This window comes from Oncorhynchus masou, chromosome 12, assembly GCF_036934945.1.
Source record: "Oncorhynchus masou masou isolate Uvic2021 chromosome 12, UVic_Omas_1.1, whole genome shotgun sequence".
Classification (NCBI taxonomy): Eukaryota; Metazoa; Chordata; class Actinopteri; order Salmoniformes; family Salmonidae; genus Oncorhynchus; species Oncorhynchus masou.
The window spans coordinates 11,741,631-11,758,989 of NC_088223.1; the positions used below are offsets into that span (position 1 = coordinate 11,741,631).

The 17,359-nt window shown below is 54.7% G+C and overlaps 1 protein-coding gene across 1 annotated transcript in view; it reads left to right on the top strand.

Annotated features, from left to right (window-relative positions):
- The window catches only part of LOC135549010 (sushi domain-containing protein 5-like), a 30,421-nt gene extending 27,669 nt beyond the window's left edge, over positions 1–2,752 (top strand). Inside the window, exon 5 of the mRNA XM_064979081.1 lies at positions 621–2,752. Coding sequence (XP_064835153.1) covers positions 621–2,752 — 2,132 coding nt within the window. The remainder of the gene's footprint in view (positions 1–620) is intronic.
- Positions 2,753–17,359: the final 14,607 nt, after the last annotated feature.

A 17,359-nucleotide genomic window follows, 5' to 3' on the forward strand; every position in this document is an offset into this window, starting at 1 on the left:
TGATTGGTTCTGACTTCTTATTCCTGTTGCTGAGGGAGAGAGGGGAGTGTAGCACGTTTACACTCTGTCAGCATATGTTATTGTTAGACATCAGGTATCCTATGGGAAGGAGAAGGGCCACTGTCTGGTACAAGTCAACAGGACAGCCGTGAGTTGGGGAGGAGTGAGGAATTTGGGCCGAGGTCAGGTCAGATGAAGTGAGAGAGAACAGGCATCACTAAAGTTCTGTATTGCAACAGAGATATGTTGGCTATTCAGATGTGTAAGGAGGAGACTCAGCATAGGAGAAGAGTTAAATACCAGTGTTTGTGTGAATACACTACTGGTCAAAAGGTTGAGAACACCTACTCATTCAAGGGTTTTCATTATTTTCACTATTTTATACATTGTAGAATAATAGTGAAGACATCAAAACTATGAAATAACACATGTGGAATCATGCAGTAACCAAGAAAGTGTTAAACAAATCAAAATATATTTTATATTTGAGATCCTTCAAATAGCCACCCTTTGTCTTTGATGACAGCTTTGCACACTCTTGGCATTCTCTAAACCAGCTTCCCCATTCCCCTTCTCTCTCTCTCTCTCTCTCACCTCACTCCCCCTCTCTGTTTCTACAGACAAGACAGAGACACACATCGACTATGAAGACAAGTTCACTGATCACGATCACCACCTCTCCTACGACACCCCTGCAGAGGAGGAGAACACAGAGGAGGAGAACACTGAGGAGGAGAACACAGAGGAGGATAACACAGAGGAGAAGAACACAGAGGAGGAACTGCTAGAGGAGGAGAACACAGAGGAGAAGAACACAGAGGAGGAACTGCTAGAGGAGGAGAACACAGAGGAGGAACTGCTCGAGGAGGAGGTGGACACAGAAGAAGAGGAGCACAGCGATCAGGAGCAACAAGAGGCCAGCTTCAGTGTGGAGGGAGAAGAGGAGGAGGAGGCAGAAGGAGAGGAGGCGGCAGGAGGAGAGGAACAGTCTTTGGGAGAGGAGGAGCAGCAAGGGGAGGAGGTGGGAGGAGGAATGGAGGAAGAGGTGGAAGAGTCAACAGACCCTCCCGTTGAGAAGGAGGAGCAGGTGGAGGAGATGGGCGTGTCAGAGGTGACTGAGGCGCCAGTCTCCCTGATATCTCAGAAGCACCTGTTCTGGTTCCCCTCAGAGGCCATCCAGGAGGCGGGACATGTGGAACCCACCCACCCGCTAGTCACACAGGACACACACACTGAGGGGGACAACCGTGTCAGGGCCTCCGGCAGCGAATTAATGGAGGGCAAGCAAGACGACAGCCAACCGGAGGAGACGAAGGATTATGACAGCCATGAGGGTCACTTCCAACAACCAATTGACCCCGTTGACCATGATGACCATCACCACGACGACCATGATGACCACGAAGATGACGTTGACCATGATGACCATCACCACGACGACCATGATGACCACGAAGATGACCATGAACGTATTGACCGGGAACATGACGATCAACGTGAACGTCACCACTATGACCACGACGGTCCAACAGATCCTGGCCACGATGAAAGCTATGGCAGTGAAGACGCCCACCGTGAGGACCAAGGAGAACACGAGGAGGATGACCATGAGAAGGCTGGTCGGTACGATGACGTGGGCGAGGAGCATTACGACATGGGTGAACACGAGGAGGACCAAAACCACGGTGCACATGATGACCACGAAGACCACGAAGGTCATGACCGCGGTGATGTAACCGATCACCATGACGACCACGGACATGTCCATGATCACCTTGATGAAGACCAGAGTGAACATGAAGATGATCGTAGTGACCCTAACAGTCACGACCATCACTACGACGACCATAATTATGATGAGTATGTGATCCCCCCCGTCGGCATGACAACAGGCGAGCCTCAGAACGTAACTCATGAGGAGACGGGAGCAAAACCCACAGCCAGCTCAGACGAGACCTGGTTGGACGGCTACCCTGTTAGTCAGGAGGAGACCGACGCGGATAAAGTGGGCGGTGGATCCTCAGAGGAAGGGGTGGAGCTTGAGGAGGAAGAGAAGGGTGTTGTGGTTGTCGGGGTGACTGACCGGCCCAATGAGGTGGAGTTGAGTCGTCCCACCCCGTTCACTGGAGTCCCCCAGGTCCCCCTGTCCCCCACACAGGGGGCGAACCCTGTAGAGCAGGATCAGGACCAGGGCTTGGTGGGAGGACTCACCCCTACAGCCTCATCCGACCTTCCTCTCTCCCCCGAGGCCACGGCTTCAGATTCACATTCAGCCGACTACGCCACCCCCTCTCTGACGTCATCACTGGATGATGTTGCCTCCGGCAACACAGCCAGGCATTCTCCCACAGACTCCTGGGAAACCTCGGATCACGTGCACCCTTTCCTGGAGCACGGCCCCTTCCCCACAGCGTGGACTGATGACGTCATCGACGAGGAGGAACGTTCGGCCCAGCACAACCTGACTCGACATAGCGGGGAGATGGAGGGTGAGGAGGGGGAGAGCGAAGGTGAGACGGGGGAGACAGGGTGTACTGGGGGAGAGGAGGACTGCCCTCCTCCCCCTCCTCCCTCCTCCGGCAGGGGCTCCACGGTTGCAGCCATTGTGGTTGCCGTGTGCACGGTTGCCGTGGCAGCCACCATCGGGGCGTGGTGTTACCGGCGGAAACAGCAGAAGAGCTCGATGTACGAGATGAACGGGAAGGGTCAGAGCAGACATGGACAACAGATAGAGATGCAACAGAAAGTCTAAGATAAAGAGAGAGACAGTGGGGATACTGAGAGTAGAGGGGAGGGGGTAGGGAGGGTCATGAAGAGAGAGACAGTGGGGATACTGAGAGTAGAGGGGAGGGGTAGGGAGGAAGAGGGAGACAGTGGGGATACTGAGAGTAGAGGGGAAGGGGTAGGGAGGAAGAGGGAGACAGTGGGGATACTGAGAGTAGAGGGGAGGGGGTAGGGAGGAAGAGAGAGACAGTGGGGATACTGAGAGTAGAGGGGAGGGGGTAGGGAGGAAGAGAGAGACAGTGGGGATACTGAGAGTAGAGGGGAGGGTCATGAAGAGAGAGACAGTGGGGATACTGAGAGTAGAGGGGAGGGGGTAGGGAGGGTGATGAAGAGAGAGACAGTGGGGATACTGAGAGTAGAGGGGAGGGGGTAGGGAGGAAGAGAGAGACAGTGGGGATACTGAGAGTAGAGGGGAGGGGGTAGGGAGGGTGATGAAGAGAGAGACAGTGGGGATACTGAGAGTAGAGGGGAGGGGTAGGGAGGAAGAGGGAGACAGTGGGGATACTGAGAGTAGAGGGGAGGGGTAGGGAGGAAGAGAGAGACAGTGGGGATACTGAGAGTAGAGGGGAGGGGTAGGGAGGAAGAGGGAGACAGTGGGGATACTGAGAGTAGAGGGGAGGGGTAGGGAGGAAGAGAGAGACAGTGGGGATACTGAGAGTAGAGGGGAGGGGGTAGGGAGGAAGAGAGGGACAGTGGGGATACTGAGAGTAGAGGGGAGGGGGTAGGGAGGAAGAGAGGGACAGTGGGGATACTGAGAGTAGAGGGGAGGGGTAGGGAGGAAGAGGGAGACAGTGGGGATACTGAGAGTAGAGGGGAGGGGGTAGGGAGGAAGAGAGGGACAGTGGGGATACTGAGAGTAGAGGGGAGGGGGTAGGGAGGAAGAGAGGGACAGTGGGGATACTGAGAGTAGAGGGGAGGGGGTAGGGAGGAAGAGAGGGACAGTGGGGATACTGAGAGTAGAGGGGAGGGGTAGGGAGGAAGAGGGAGACAGTGGGGATACTGAGAGTAGAGGGGAGGGGGTAGGGAGGAAGAGGGAGACAGTGAGGATACTGAGAGTAGAGGGGAGGGGTAGGGAGGAAGAGAGAGACAGTGGGGATACTGAGAGTAGAGGGGAGGGGGTAGGGAGGAAGAGAGAGACAGTGGGGATACTGAGAGTAGAGGGGAGGGGGTAGGGAGGGTGATGAAGAGAGAGACAGTGGGGATACTGAGAGTAGAGGGGAGGGGTAGGGAGGAAGAGGGAGACAGAGGGGATACTGAGAGTAGAGGGGAGGGGTAGGGAGGAAGAGAGAGACAGTGGGGATACTGAGAGTAGAGGGGAGGGGTAGGGAGGAAGAGGGAGACAGTGGGGATACTGAGAGTAGAGGGGAGGGGGTAGGGAGGAAGAGAGAGACAGTGGGGATACTGAGAGTAGAGGGGAGGGGGTAGGGAGGAAGAGAGGGACAGTGGGGATACTGAGAGTAGAGGGGAGGGGGTAGGGAGGAAGAGAGGGACAGTGGGGATACTGAGAGTAGAGGGGAGGGGTAGGGAGGAAGAGGGAGACAGTGGGGATACTGAGAGTAGAGGGGAGGGGGTAGGGAGGAAGAGAGGGACAGTGGGGATACTGAGAGTAGAGGGGAGGGGTAGGGAGGAAGAGAGGGACAGTGGGGATACTGAGAGTAGAGGGGAGGGGGTAGGGAGGAAGAGAGGGACAGTGGGGATACTGAGAGTAGAGGGGAGGGGTAGGGAGGAAGAGGGAGACAGTGGGGATACTGAGAGTAGAGGGGAGGGGGTAGGGAGGAAGAGGGAGACAGTGAGGATACTGAGAGTAGAGGGGAGGGGTAGGGAGGAAGAGAGAGACAGTGGGGATACTGAGAGTAGAGGGGAGGGGGTAGGGAGGAAGAGAGAGACAGTGGGGATACTGAGAGTAGAGGGGAGGGGGTAGGGAGGGTGATGAAGAGAGAGACAGTGGGGATACTGAGAGTAGAGGGGAGGGGGTAGGGAGGAAGAGAGAGACAGTGGGGATACTGAGAGTAGAGGGGAGGGGGTAGGGAGGAAGAGAGAGACAGTGGGGATACTGAGAGTAGAGGGGAGGGGGTAGGGAGGGTGATGAAGAGAGAGACAGTGGGGATACTGAGAGTAGAGGGGAGGGGTAGGGAGGAAGAGAGGGACAGTGGGGATACTGAGAGTAGAGGGGAGGGGGTAGGGAGGGTGATGAAGAGAGAGACAGTGGGGATACTGAGAGTAGAGGGGAGGGGGTAGGGAGGAAGAGAGAGACAGTGGGGATACTGAGAGTAGAGGGGAGGGGGTAGGGAGGGTAATGAAGAGAGAGACAGTGGGGATACTGAGAGTAGAGGGGAGGGGGTAGGGAGGGTAATGAAGAGAGAGACAGTGGGGATACTGAGAGTAGAGGGGAGGGGGTAGGGAGGAAGAGGGAGACAGTGGGGATACTGAGAGTAGAGGGGAGGGGGTAGGGAGGAAGAGAGAGACAGTGGGAATACTGAGAGTAGAGGGGAGGGGGTAGGGAGGAAGAGAGAGACAGTGGGGATACTGAGAGTAGAGGGGAGGGGGTAGGGAGGAAGAGGGAGACAGTGGGGATACTGAGAGTAGAGGGGAGGGGGTAGGGAGGGTGATGAAGAGAGAGACAGTGGGGATACTGAGAGTAGAGGGGAGGGGGTAGGGAGGAAGAGGGAGACAGTGGGGATACTGAGAGTAGAGGGGAGGGGGTAGGGAGGGTGATGAAGAGAGAGACAGTGGGGATACTAAGAGTAGAGGGGAGGGGGTAGGGAGGAAGAGGGAGACAGTGGGGATACTGAGAGTAGAGGGGAGGGGGTAGGGAGGAAGAGAGAGACAGTGGGGATACTGAGAGTAGAGGGGAGGGGGTAGGGAGGAAGAGGGAGACAGTGGGGATACTGAGAGTAGAGGGGAGGGGGTAGGGAGGAAGAGAGAGACAGTGGGAATACTGAGAGTAGAGGGGAGGGGGTAGGGAGGAAGAGGGAGACAGTGGGGATACTGAGAGTAGAGGGGAGGGGGTAGGGAGGAAGAGAGAGACAGTGGGGATACTGAGAGTAGAGGGGAGGGGGTAGGGAGGAAGAGGGAGACAGTGGGGATACTGAGAGTAGAGGGGAGGGGTAGGGAGGAAGAGAGAGACAGTGGGGATACTGAGAGTAGAGGGGAGGGGGTAGTGAGGAAGAGAGAGACAGTGGGGATACTGAGAGTAGAGGGGAGGGGTAGGGAGGGTGATGAAGAGAGAGACAGTGGGGATACTGAGAGTAGAGGGGAGGGGTAGGGAGGAAGAGGGAGACAGTGGGGATACTGAGAGTAGAGGGGAGGGGGTAGGGAGGAGGAGAGGGAGACAGTGGGGATACTGAGAGTAGAGGGGAGGGGTAGGGAGGAAGAGAGAGACAGTGGGGATACTGAGAGTAGAGGGGAGGGGTAGGGAGGAAGAGGGAGACAGTGGGGATACTGAGAGTAGAGGGGAGGGGTAGGGAGGAAGAGGGAGACAGTGGGGATACTGAGAGTAGAGGGGAGGGGTAGGGAGGAAGAGGGAGACAGTGGGGATACTGAGAGTAGAGGGGAGGGGTAGGGAGGAAGAGAGAGACAGTGGGGATACTGAGAGTAGAGGGGAGGGGGTAGTGAGGAAGAGAGAGACAGTGGGGTTACTGAGAGTAGAGGGGAGGGGGTAGGGAGGAAGAGGGAGACAGTGGGGATACTGAGAGTAGAGGGGAGGGGTAGGGAGGAAGAGAGAGACAGTGGGGATACTGAGAGTAGAGGGGAGGGGGTAGGGAGGAAGAGGGAGACAGTGGGGATACTGAGAGTAGAGGGGAGGGGGTAGGGAGGAAGAGAGAGACAGTGGGGATACTGAGAGTAGAGGGGAGGGGGTAGGGAGGAAGAGAGAGACAGTGGGGATACTGAGAGTAGAGGGGAGGGGGTAGGGAGGGTGATGAAGAGAGAGACAGTGGGGATACTGAGAGTAGAGGGGAGGGGGTAGGGAGGAAGAGGGAGACAGTGGGGATACTGAGAGTAGAGGGGAGGGGGTAGGGAGGGTGATGAAGAGAGAGACAGTGGGGATACTAAGAGTAGAGGGGAGGGGGTAGGGAGGAAGAGGGAGACAGTGGGGATACTGAGAGTAGAGGGGAGGGGGTAGGGAGGAAGAGAGAGACAGTGGGGATACTGAGAGTAGAGGGGAGGGGGTAGGGAGGAAGAGGGAGACAGTGGGGATACTGAGAGTAGAGGGGAGGGGGTAGGGAGGAAGAGGGAGACAGTGGGGATACTGAGAGTAGAGGGGAGGGGGTAGGGAGGAAGAGAGAGACAGTGGGGATACTGAGAGTAGAGGGGAGGGGGTAGGGAGGAAGAGAGAGACAGTGGGGATACTGAGAGTAGAGGGGAGGGGGTAGGGAGGAAGAGGGAGACAGTGTGGATACTGAGAGTAGAGGGGAGGGGTAGGGAGGAAGAGGGAGACAGTGGGGATACTGAGAGTAGAGGGGAGGGGTAGGGAGGAAGAGGGAGACAGTGGGGATACTGAGAGTAGAGGGGAGGGGTAGGGAGGAAGAGAGAGACAGTGGGGATACTGAGAGTAGAGGGGAGGGGGTAGTGAGGAAGAGAGAGACAGTGGGGATACTGAGAGTAGAGGGGAGGGGGTAGGGAGGAAGAGGGAGACAGTGGGGATACTGAGAGTAGAGGGGAGGGGGTAGGGAGGGTGATGAAGAGAGAGACAGTGGGGATACTGAGAGTAGAGGGGAGGGGGTAGGGAGGAAGAGAGAGACAGTGGGGATACTGAGAGTAGAGGGGAGGGGGTAGGGAGGAAGAGGGAGACAGTGGGGATACTGAGAGTAGAGGGGAGGGGGTAGGGAGGAAGAGAGAGACAGTGGGGATACTGAGAGTAGAGGGGAGGGGGTAGGGAGGAAGAGAGAGACAGTGGGGATACTGAGAGTAGAGGGGAGGGGGTAGGGAGGAAGAGGGAGACAGTGGGGATACTGAGAGTAGAGGGGAGGGGGTAGGGAGGGTGATGAAGAGAGAGACAGTGGGGATACTGAGAGTAGAGGGGAGGGGGTAGGGAGGAAGAGGGAGACAGTGGGGATACTGAGAGTAGAGGGGAGGGGGTAGGGAGGGTGATGAAGAGAGAGACAGTGGGGATACTAAGAGTAGAGGGGAGGGGGTAGGGAGGAAGAGGGAGACAGTGGGGATACTGAGAGTAGAGGGGAGGGGTAGGGAGGAAGAGAGAGACAGTGGGGATACTGAGAGTAGAGGGGAGGGGGTAGGGAGGAAGAGGGAGACAGTGGGGATACTGAGAGTAGAGGGGAGGGGGTAGGGAGGAAGAGAGAGACAGTGGGGATACTGAGAGTAGAGGGGAGGGGGTAGGGAGGAAGAGGGAGACAGTGTGGATACTGAGAGTAGAGTGGAGGGGGTAGGGAGGAAGAGGGAGACAGTGGGGATACTGAGAGTAGAGGGGAGGGGGTAGGGAGGGTAATGTGGGTGAGGGTTGGGGGGGGTGAGGAAGGATTGGGTTGGGGGGTTGAGGGTGAGGAAGAGTTGAGGGTTAAGAAGGCTTGAGGGTGAGGGTGGGTTGAGGGTGAGGAAGAGGAAGGGGTGAGGGTGAGGGTGAGGAAGGGTGAAGGTGAGGAAGAGGAAGGGGTGAGGGTGAGGAAGGGTGAGGGTGAGGGTGAGGAAGGGTGAAGGTGAGGAAGAGGAAGGGGTGAGGGTGAGGAAGGGTGAGGGTGAGGGTGAGGCTGAGGAAGGGTGAGGGTGGGGCGTAGGGGCTATGCTTTGCTAACCCTCGCAGGACTTCTCCTCCAGAACTCTGGGTCATTGAGGTACAGAATTGTTACTGTTATTATTGTGTAATTGCAATGTTACTGTTTCATTACCATGTTCCTGTGTAATTACCATAATAATTACCATATGCATGTGTAATTACCATGCTCCTGTGTAATTACCATAATAATTACCATATGCATGTGTAATTACCATGCTCCTGTGTAATTACCATAATAATTACCATGTTACTGTGTAATTACCGTGCTCCTGTGTAATTACCATGTTACTGTGTAATTACCATAATAATTACCATATGCATGTGTAATTACCATGCTCCTGTGTAATTACCATAATAATTACCATGTTACTGTGTAATTACCATAATAATTACCATGTTACTGTGTAATTACCATAATAATTACCATGCTCCTGTGTAATTACCATAATAATTACCATGCTCCTGTGTAATTACCATGTTACTGTGTAGTTACCATAATAATTACCATGTTACTGGGCAATTACCATAATAATTACCATGTTACTGCTTACTTTGTTGTTCTGTCGACTTCTCTGCTCTTGTGTGAGCCAATATAACGGTGTTATGTTGTGTTACTAAGGCTCATTGTTGCCATGTAGCTGTGTAACCTTGTACGTGATAGTACGGAGTCCTTGTTTCCCACCATGAAATCAGCAATTGAAAATCCGTTCAAAGTTGCTGCTCTGATTTGAGTGAATGCATCCAGAGTCCTATTTATTAGGCACTTAAATGGAAGAAAATGGACTGAAACATGGAGGGATTATCTGAACTTGTCCCATAATGTTTCCGTTTATCCACTGGAAAACGTTTTGCCACAGTGTGCCCTAATGAACGCAACCAAGTAGCTTTCCCAATGTCTAAACCTCCACTAACACAACCTAAACACCAAGGATAAAGACAAGACGCATAAAATATCTCGCAACTCAATGCATAAAATGTGAAAGAGTCCTAAAACTAAGGGACCAGAGATGCTCGTTATCAACGGCGCTGGTCCCCATGAATCTGTTCATTTTCTCAAGCTTCTTTCTGCATATAATTAGTATGTCGTCCTAACCTGGGCGTCTTCGACCTAGCCTCAAGGCAGGGGGTAGAAAATAATAGATTAAGGATCATCAACGAGGGGCTGTGCGTTCTAAGGGGAACTAATGAACGGCGTTGGAAGGTGTTTATCTACGACGCGTAGCTGGCGGGGGGGGGGGGGGGGGCTGAACTAACCTTCCACTGAGTTACATTATTTTCCAGAGAATGAATAGAGCCCTGAGTTCATTATCCATTTTATGCCATGGCTATAATGGAACAAATTTACCACTAGAAAATGTTTCTTTTTTTGCTGGTAGAAATGTGTTCAACATCCACTGCAGTAGCTAGCTTGTTTACTTGTTAGCTACAGGTGGTTTGCACACTTGCTTTGGTAAACAAACCATCAGTCCAGCTAGCCAAACAGAATTTAGTATTCAACAATTCTATGTTATCAAACAGAAATAACCCATAAAGTTATACTATACACACGAATGAACTATATAATGAACCATTGTTGCTTGTAAGAGAACACTAAGACAGGCACCATATTGTGGTGTGAATAAAGTGTATTTTTTTGTATGGATGGATGTGTGTACATTTCTGGGGGTTAGTAAGAGGTGAGATATGTTATTAGACAGTCAGTGCAGGGTAGAGAGGAGAGGAAAGTGGGGAGAAGAGGAGGGGAGAGGAGAGAGGAGGGGTAAGGAGGGGAGAGGAGGGGAGGAGAGTAGAGGGAAAAGGTAAGGAGAGGGGAAGGGGAAGGAGAGGAGAGGGGAGGAGAGAGGAAACTAGAGAAGAGAGGAGGGGAGAGGAGAAGAGGTAGGGAGAGGGAAGGAAAGGGTTAAGGAGAGGAGAGGGGTAAGGAGAGGAGAGGGAAGGGTTAAGGAGAGGAGAGGGGTAAGGTGAGGAGAGGTGTAAGGAGAGGAGAGGGTTAAGGAGAGGAGAGGGTTAAGGAGAGGAGAGGGGTAAGGAGAGGAGAGGGAAGGGTTAAGGAGAGGAGAGGGGTAAGGAGAGGAAAGGGTTAAGGAGAGGAGAGGGGTAAGGAGAGGGAAGGGTTAAGGAGAGGAGAGGGGCAAGGAGAGGAGAGGGAAGGGTTAAGGAGGAGAGAGGAGAGGGTTAAGGAGAGGAGAGGAGAGGGGTAAGGAGAGGAGAGGGGTAAGGAGAGGAGAGGGTTAAGGAGAGGAGGGGAGGAGAGTAGAGGGAAAAGGTAAGGAGAGGGGAAGGGGAAGGAGAGGAGAGGGGAGGAGAGAGGAAACTAGAGAAGAGAGGAGGGGAGAGGAGAAGAGGTAGGGAGAGGGAAGGGAAGGGTTAAGGAGAGGAGAGGGAAGGGGTAAGGAGAGGAGAGGGGTAAGGAGAGGAGAGGGAAGGGTTAAGGAGAGGAGAGGGAAGGGGTAAGGAGAGGAGAGGGGTAAGGAGAGGAGAGGGAAGGGTTAAGGAGAGGAGAGGGGTAAGGAGAGGAGAGGGTTAAGGAGAGGAGAGGGGTAAGGAGAGGAGAGGGAAGGGTTAAGGAGAGGAGAGGGGTAAGGAGAGGGAAGGGTTAAGGAGAGGAGAGGGGTAAGGAGAGGAGAGGTGTAAGGAGAGGACAGGGTTAAGGAGAGGAGAGGGTTAAGGAGAGGAGAGGGGTAAGGAGAGGGAAGGGTTAAGGAGAGGAGAGGGGTAAGGAGAGGGAAGGGTTAAGGAGAGGAGAGGGGCAAGGAGAGGAGAGGGAAGGGTTAAGGAGGAGAGAGGAGAGGGTTAAGGAGAGGAGAGGGGTAAGGAGAGGAGAGGGGTAAGGAGAGGAGAGGGAAGGGTTAATGAGAGGAGAGGGGTAAGGAGAGGAGAGGGGTAAGGAGAGGGAAGGGTTAAGGAGAGGAGAGGGGAAAGGAGAGGAGAGGGAAGGGTTAAGGAGGAGAGAGGAGAGGGTTAAGGAGAGGAGAGGAGAGGGGTAAGGAGAGGAGAGGGGAAAGGAGAGGAGAGGGTTAAGGAGAGGAGGGGAGGAGAGTAGAGGGAAAAGGTAAGGAGAGGGGAAGGGGAAGGAGAGGAGAGGGGAGGAGAGAGGAAACTAGAGAAGAGAGGAGGGGAGAGGAGAAGAGGTAGGGAGAGGGAAGGGAAGGGTTAAGGAGAGGAGAGGGAAGGGGTAAGGAGAGGAGAGGGGTAAGGAGAGGAGAGGGAAGGGTTAAGGAGAGGAGAGGGAAGGGGTAAGGAGAGGAGAGGGGTAAGGAGAGGAGAGGGAAGGGTTAAGGAGAGGAGAGGGGTAAGGAGAGGAGAGGTGTAAGGAGAGGACAGGGTTAAGGAGAGGAGAGGGTTAAGGAGAGGAGAGGGGTAAGGAGAGGAGAGGGAAGGGTTAAGGAGAGGAGAGGGGTAAGGAGAGGGAAGGGTTAAGGAGAGGAGAGGGGTAAGGAGAGGAGAGGTGTAAGGAGAGGACAGGGTTAAGGAGAGGAGAGGGTTAAGGAGAGGAGAGGGGTAAGGAGAGGAGAGGGAAGGGTTAAGGAGAGGAGAGGGGTAAGGAGAGGGAAGGGTTAAGGAGAGGAGAGGGGCAAGGAGAGGGAAGGGTTAAGGAGAGGAGAGGGGCAAGGAGAGGAGAGGGAAGGGTTAAGGAGGAGAGAGGAGAGGGTTAAGGAGAGGAGAGGGGTAAGGAGAGGAGAGGGGTAAGGAGAGGAGAGGGAAGGGTTAAGGAGAGGAGAGGGGTAAGGAGAGGGAAGGGTTAAGGAGAGGAGAGGGGTAAGGAGAGGAGAGGTGTAAGGAGAGGACAGGGTTAAGGAGAGGAGAGGGTTAAGGAGAGGAGAGGGGTAAGGAGAGGAGAGGGAAGGGTTAAGGAGAGGAGAGGGGTAAGGAGAGGGAAGGGTTAAGGAGAGGAGAGGGGCAAGGAGAGGGAAGGGTTAAGGAGAGGAGAGGGGCAAGGAGAGGAGAGGGGCAAGGAGAGGGAAGGGTTAAGGAGAGGAGAGGGGCAAGGAGAGGAGAGGGAAGGGTTAAGGAGGAGAGAGGAGAGGGTTAAGGAGAGGAGAGGGGTAAGGAGAGGAGAGGGGTAAGGAGAGGAGAGGGAAGGGTTAATGAGAGGAGAGGGGTAAGGAGAGGAGAGGGGTAAGGAGAGGAGAGGAAAGGGTTAAGGAGAGGAGAGGGGTAAGGAGAGGAGAGGGAAGTGTTAAGGAGAGGGGTAAGGAGAGGAGAGGGGAGGGTTAAGGAGAGGAGAGGGGCAAGGAGAGGAGAGGGAAGGGTTAAGGAGGAGAGAGGAGAGGGTTAAGGAGAGGAGAGGGGTAAGGAGAGGAGAGGAAAGGGTTAAGGAGAGGAGAGGGGTAAGGAGAGGAGAGGGAAGTGTTAAGGAGAGGGGTAAGGAGAGGAGAGGGGAGGGTTAAGGAGAGGAGAGGGGTAAGGAGAAGAGAGGGGTAAGGAGAGGAGAGGGGTAAGGAGAGGAGAGGGAAGGGTCAAGGAGAGGAGAGGGAAGGGTTAATGAGAGGAGAGGGGTAAGGAGAGGAGAGGGAAGGGTTAAGGAGAGGAGAGGGATATAAGAGGAGAGAGGAGAGGGTTAAGGAGAGGAGAGGGGTAAGGAGAGGAGAGGGAAGGGTTAAGGAGAGGAGAGGAGAGGGTTATAAGAGGAGAGAGGAGAGGGTTAAGGAGAGGAGAGGGGTAAGGAGAGGAGAGGGAAGGGTTAAGGAGAGGAGAGGAGAGGGAAGGGTTAAGGAGAGGGGTAAGGAGAGGAGAGGGAAGTGTTAAGGAGAGGAGAGGGGTAAGGAGAGGAGAGGAGAGGGAAGGGTTAAGGAGAGGAGAGGGAAGGGTTAAGGAGAGGAGAGGGGTAAGGAGAAGAGAGGGTTAAGGAGAGGAGAGGGGTTAGGAGAGGAGAGGGAAGGGTTAAGGAGAGGAGAGGGGTAAGGAGAAGAGAGGGGTAAGGAGAGGAGAGGGGTAAGGAGAGGAGAGGGGTAAGGAGAGGAGAGGGGTAAGGAGAGGAGAGGAACGGGTTAAGGAGAGGAGAGGGGCAAGGAGAGGAGAGGGAAGGGTTAATGAGAGGAGAGGGGTAAGGAGAGGAGAGGGTTAAGGAGAGGAGAGGGTTAAGGAGAGGAGAGGGAATGGTTAATGAGAGGAGAGGGGTAAGGAGAGGAGAGGAACGGGTTAAGGAGAGGAGAGGGGCAAGGAGAGGGGAGGGAAGGGTTAAGGAGGAGAGAGGAGAGGGTTAAGGAGAGGAGAGGGGTAAGTAGAGGAGAGGGAAGGGTTAAGGAGAGGAGAGTGAAGGGTTAAGGAGAGGAGAGGGGTAAGGAGAGGAGAGGGGTAAGGAGAGGAGAGGGGTAAGGAGAGGAGAGGAGAGGGAAGGGTTAAGGAGAGGAGAGGGGTAAGGAGAAGAGAGGGTTAAGGAGAGGAGAGGGGTTAGGAGAGTAGAGGGAAGGGTTAAGGAGAGGAGAGGGGTAACGAGAAGAGAGGGGTAAGGAGAGGAGAGGGGTAAGGAGAGGAGAGGGAAGGGTTAAGGAGGGGAGAGGGAAAGGTTAAGGAGAGGAGAGGGGAGGGTTAAGGAGAGGAGAGGGGAGGGTTAAGGAGAGGAGAGGGGAGGGTTAAGGAGAGGAGAGGGGTAAGGAGAGGAGAGGGAAGGGTTAAGGAGAGGAGAGGGAAGGGTTAAGGAGAGGAGAGGGAAGGGTTAAGGAGAGGAGAGGGGTAAGGAGAAGAGAGGGGTAAGGAGAGGAGAGGAGAGGGTTAAGGAGAGGAGAGGGAGAGGGAAGGGTTAAGGAGAGGAGAGGGGTAAGGAGAAGAGAGGGGTAAGGAGAGGAGAGGGGTAAGGAGAGGAGAGGGAAGGGTCAAGGAGAGGAGAGGAGAGGGAAGGGTTAAGGAGAGGAGAGGGAAGGGTTAAGGAGGGGAGAGGAGAGTGTTAAGGAGAGGCGAGGGGTAAGGAGAGGAGAGGGAAGGGTTAAGGAGAGGAGAGGGGTAAGGAGAGGAGAGGGGTAAGGAGAAGAGAGGGGTAAGGAGAGGAGAGGGAAGGGTTAATAAGAGGAGAGGTGTAAGGAGAGTAGAGGGTTAAGGAGAGGAGAGGGTTAAGGAGAGGAGAGGGAATGGTTAATGAGAGGAGAGGGGTAAGGAGAGGAGAGGAACGGGTTAAGGAGAGGAGAGGGGCAAGGAGAGGGAGGGAAGGGTTAAGGAGGAGAGAGGAGAGGGTTAAGGAGAGGAGAGGGGTAAGGAGAGGAGAGGGAAGGGTTAAGGAGGAGAGAGGAGAGGGTTAAGGAGAGGAGAGGGGTAAGGAGAGGAGAGGGAAGGGTTAAGGAGAGGAGAGTGAAGGGTTAAGGAGAGGAGAGGGGTAAGGAGAGGAGAGGGGTAAGGAGAGGAGAGGGGTAAGGAGAGGAGAGGAGAGGGAAGGGTTAAGGAGAGGAGAGGGGTAAGGAGAGGAGAGGGAAGGGTTAATGAGAGGAGAGGGGTAAGGAGAGGAGAGGAACGGGTTAAGGAGAGGAGAGGGGAAAGGAGAGTAGAGGGAAGGGTCAAGGAGAGGAGAGGGGAGAGGAGAGGGAAGGGTTAAGGAGAGGAGAGGGAAGGGTTAAGGAGGGGAGAGGGAACGGTTAAGGAGAGGAGAGAGAAGGGTTAAGGAGAGGAGAGGGGTAAGGAGAGGAGAGGGGTAAGGAGAGGAGAGGAACGGGTTAAGGAGAGGAGAGGGGCAAGGAGAGGAGAGGGAAGGGTTAATGAGAGGAGAGGGGTAAGGAGAGGAGAGGGTTAAGGAGAGGAGAGGGTTAAGGAGAGGAGAGGGAATGGTTAATGAGAGGAGAGGGGTAAGGAGAGGAGAGGAACGGGTTAAGGAGAGGAGAGGGGCAAGGAGAGGGGGGAAGGGTTAAGGAGGAGAGAGGAGAGGGTTAAGGAGAGGAGAGGGGTAAGGAGAGGAGAGGGAAGGGTTAAGGAGAGGAGAGTGAAGGGTTAAGGAGAGGAGAGGGGTAAGGAGAGGAGAGGGGTAAGGAGAGGAGAGGGGTAAGGAGAGGAGAGGAGAGGGAAGGGTTAAGGAGAGGAGAGGGGTAAGGAGAAGAGAGGGTTAAGGAGAGGAGAGGGGTTAGGAGAGGAGAGGGAAGGGTTAAGGAGAGGAGAGGGGTAACGAGAAGAGAGGGGTAAGGAGAGGAGAGGGGTAAGGAGAGGGAGAGGGAAGGGTTAAGGAGGGGAGAGGGAAAGGTTAAGGAGAGGAGAGGGGAGGGTTAAGGAGAGGAGAGGGGAGGGTTAAGGAGAGGAGAGGGGAGGGTTAAGGAGAGGAGAGGGGTAAGGAGAGGAGAGGGAAGGGTTAAGGAGAGGAGAGGGAAGGGTTAAGGAGAGGAGAGGGAAGGGTTAAGGAGAGGAGAGGGAAGGGTTAAGGAGAGGAGAGGGGTAAGGAGAGGAGAGGGAAGGGTTAAGGAGAGGAGAGGGAAGGGTTAAGGAGATGAGAGGAGAGGAGAGGAGAGGGAAGGGTTAAGGAGAGGAGAGGGAAGGGTTAAGGAGAGGAGAGGGGTAAGGAGAAGAGAGGGGTAAGGAGAGGAGAGGAGAGGGTTAAGGAGAGGAGAGGAGAGGGAAGGGTTAAGGAGAGGAGAGGGGTAAGGAGAAGAGAGGGGTAAGGAGAGGAGAGGGGTAAGGAGAGGAGAGGGAAGGGTCAAGGAGAGGAGAGGGAGAGGGAAGGGTTAAGGAGAGGAGAGGGAAGGGTTAAGGAGGGGAGAGGAGAGTGTTAAGGAGAGGCGAGGGGTAAGGAGAGGAGAGGGAAGGGTTAAGGAGAGGAGAGGGGTAAGGAGAGGAGAGGGGTAAGGAGAAGAGAGGGGTAAGGAGAGGAGAGGGAAGGGTTAATGAGAGGAGAGGTGTAAGGAGAGTAGAGGGTTAAGGAGAGGAGAGGGTTAAGGAGAGGAGAGGGAATGGTTAATGAGAGGAGAGGGGTAAGGAGAGGAGAGGAACGGGTTAAGGAGAGGAGAGGGGCAAGGAGAGGGGAGGGAAGGGTTAAGGAGGAGAGAGGAGAGGGTTAAGGAGAGGAGAGGGGTAAGGAGAGGAGAGGGAAGGGTTAAGGAGGAGAGAGGAGAGGGTTAAGGAGAGGAGAGGGGTAAGGAGAGGAGAGGGAAGGGTTAAGGAGAGGAGAGTGAAGGGTTAAGGAGAGGAGAGGGGTAAGGAGAGGAGAGGGGTAAGGAGAGGAGAGGGGTAAGGAGAGGAGAGGAGAGGGAAGGGTTAAGGAGAGGAGAGGTGTTAAGGAGAGGAGAGGGGTAAGGAGAGGAGAGGAACGGGTTAAGGAGAGGAGAGGGGAGAGGAGAGGGAAGGGTTAAGGAGAGGAGAGGGAAGGGTTAAGGAGGGGAGAGGGAACGGTTAAGGAGAGGAGAGAGAAGGGTTAAGGAGAGGAGAGGGGTAAGGAGAGGAGAGGGAAGGGTTAAGGAGGGGAGAGGAGAGGGGTAAGGAGAGGAGAGGGAAGGGTTAAGGAGAGGAGAGGGGTAAGGAGAGGAGAGGGAAGGGTTAAGGAGAGGAGAGGGGTAAGGAGAGAAGAGGGAAGGGTTAAGGAGGGGAGAGGAGAGTGTTAAGGAGAGGAGCGGGGTAAGGAGAGGAGAGGGAAGGGTTAAGGAGAGGAGAGGGGTAAGGAGAGGAGAGGGAAGGGTTAAGGAGAGGAGAGGGAAGGGTTAAGGAGAGGAGAGGGGTAAGGAGAGGAGAGGGAAGGGTTAAGGAGAGGAGAGGGGTAAGGTGAGGAGAGGTGTAAGGAGAGGAGAGGGTTAAGGAGAGGAGAGGGTTAAGGAGAGGAGAGGGGTAAGGAGAGGAGAGGGAAGGGTTAAGGAGAGGAGAGGGGTAAGGAGAGGAAAGGGTTAAGGAGAGGAGAGGGGTAAGGAGAGGGAAGGGTTAAGGAGAGGAGAGGGGCAAGGA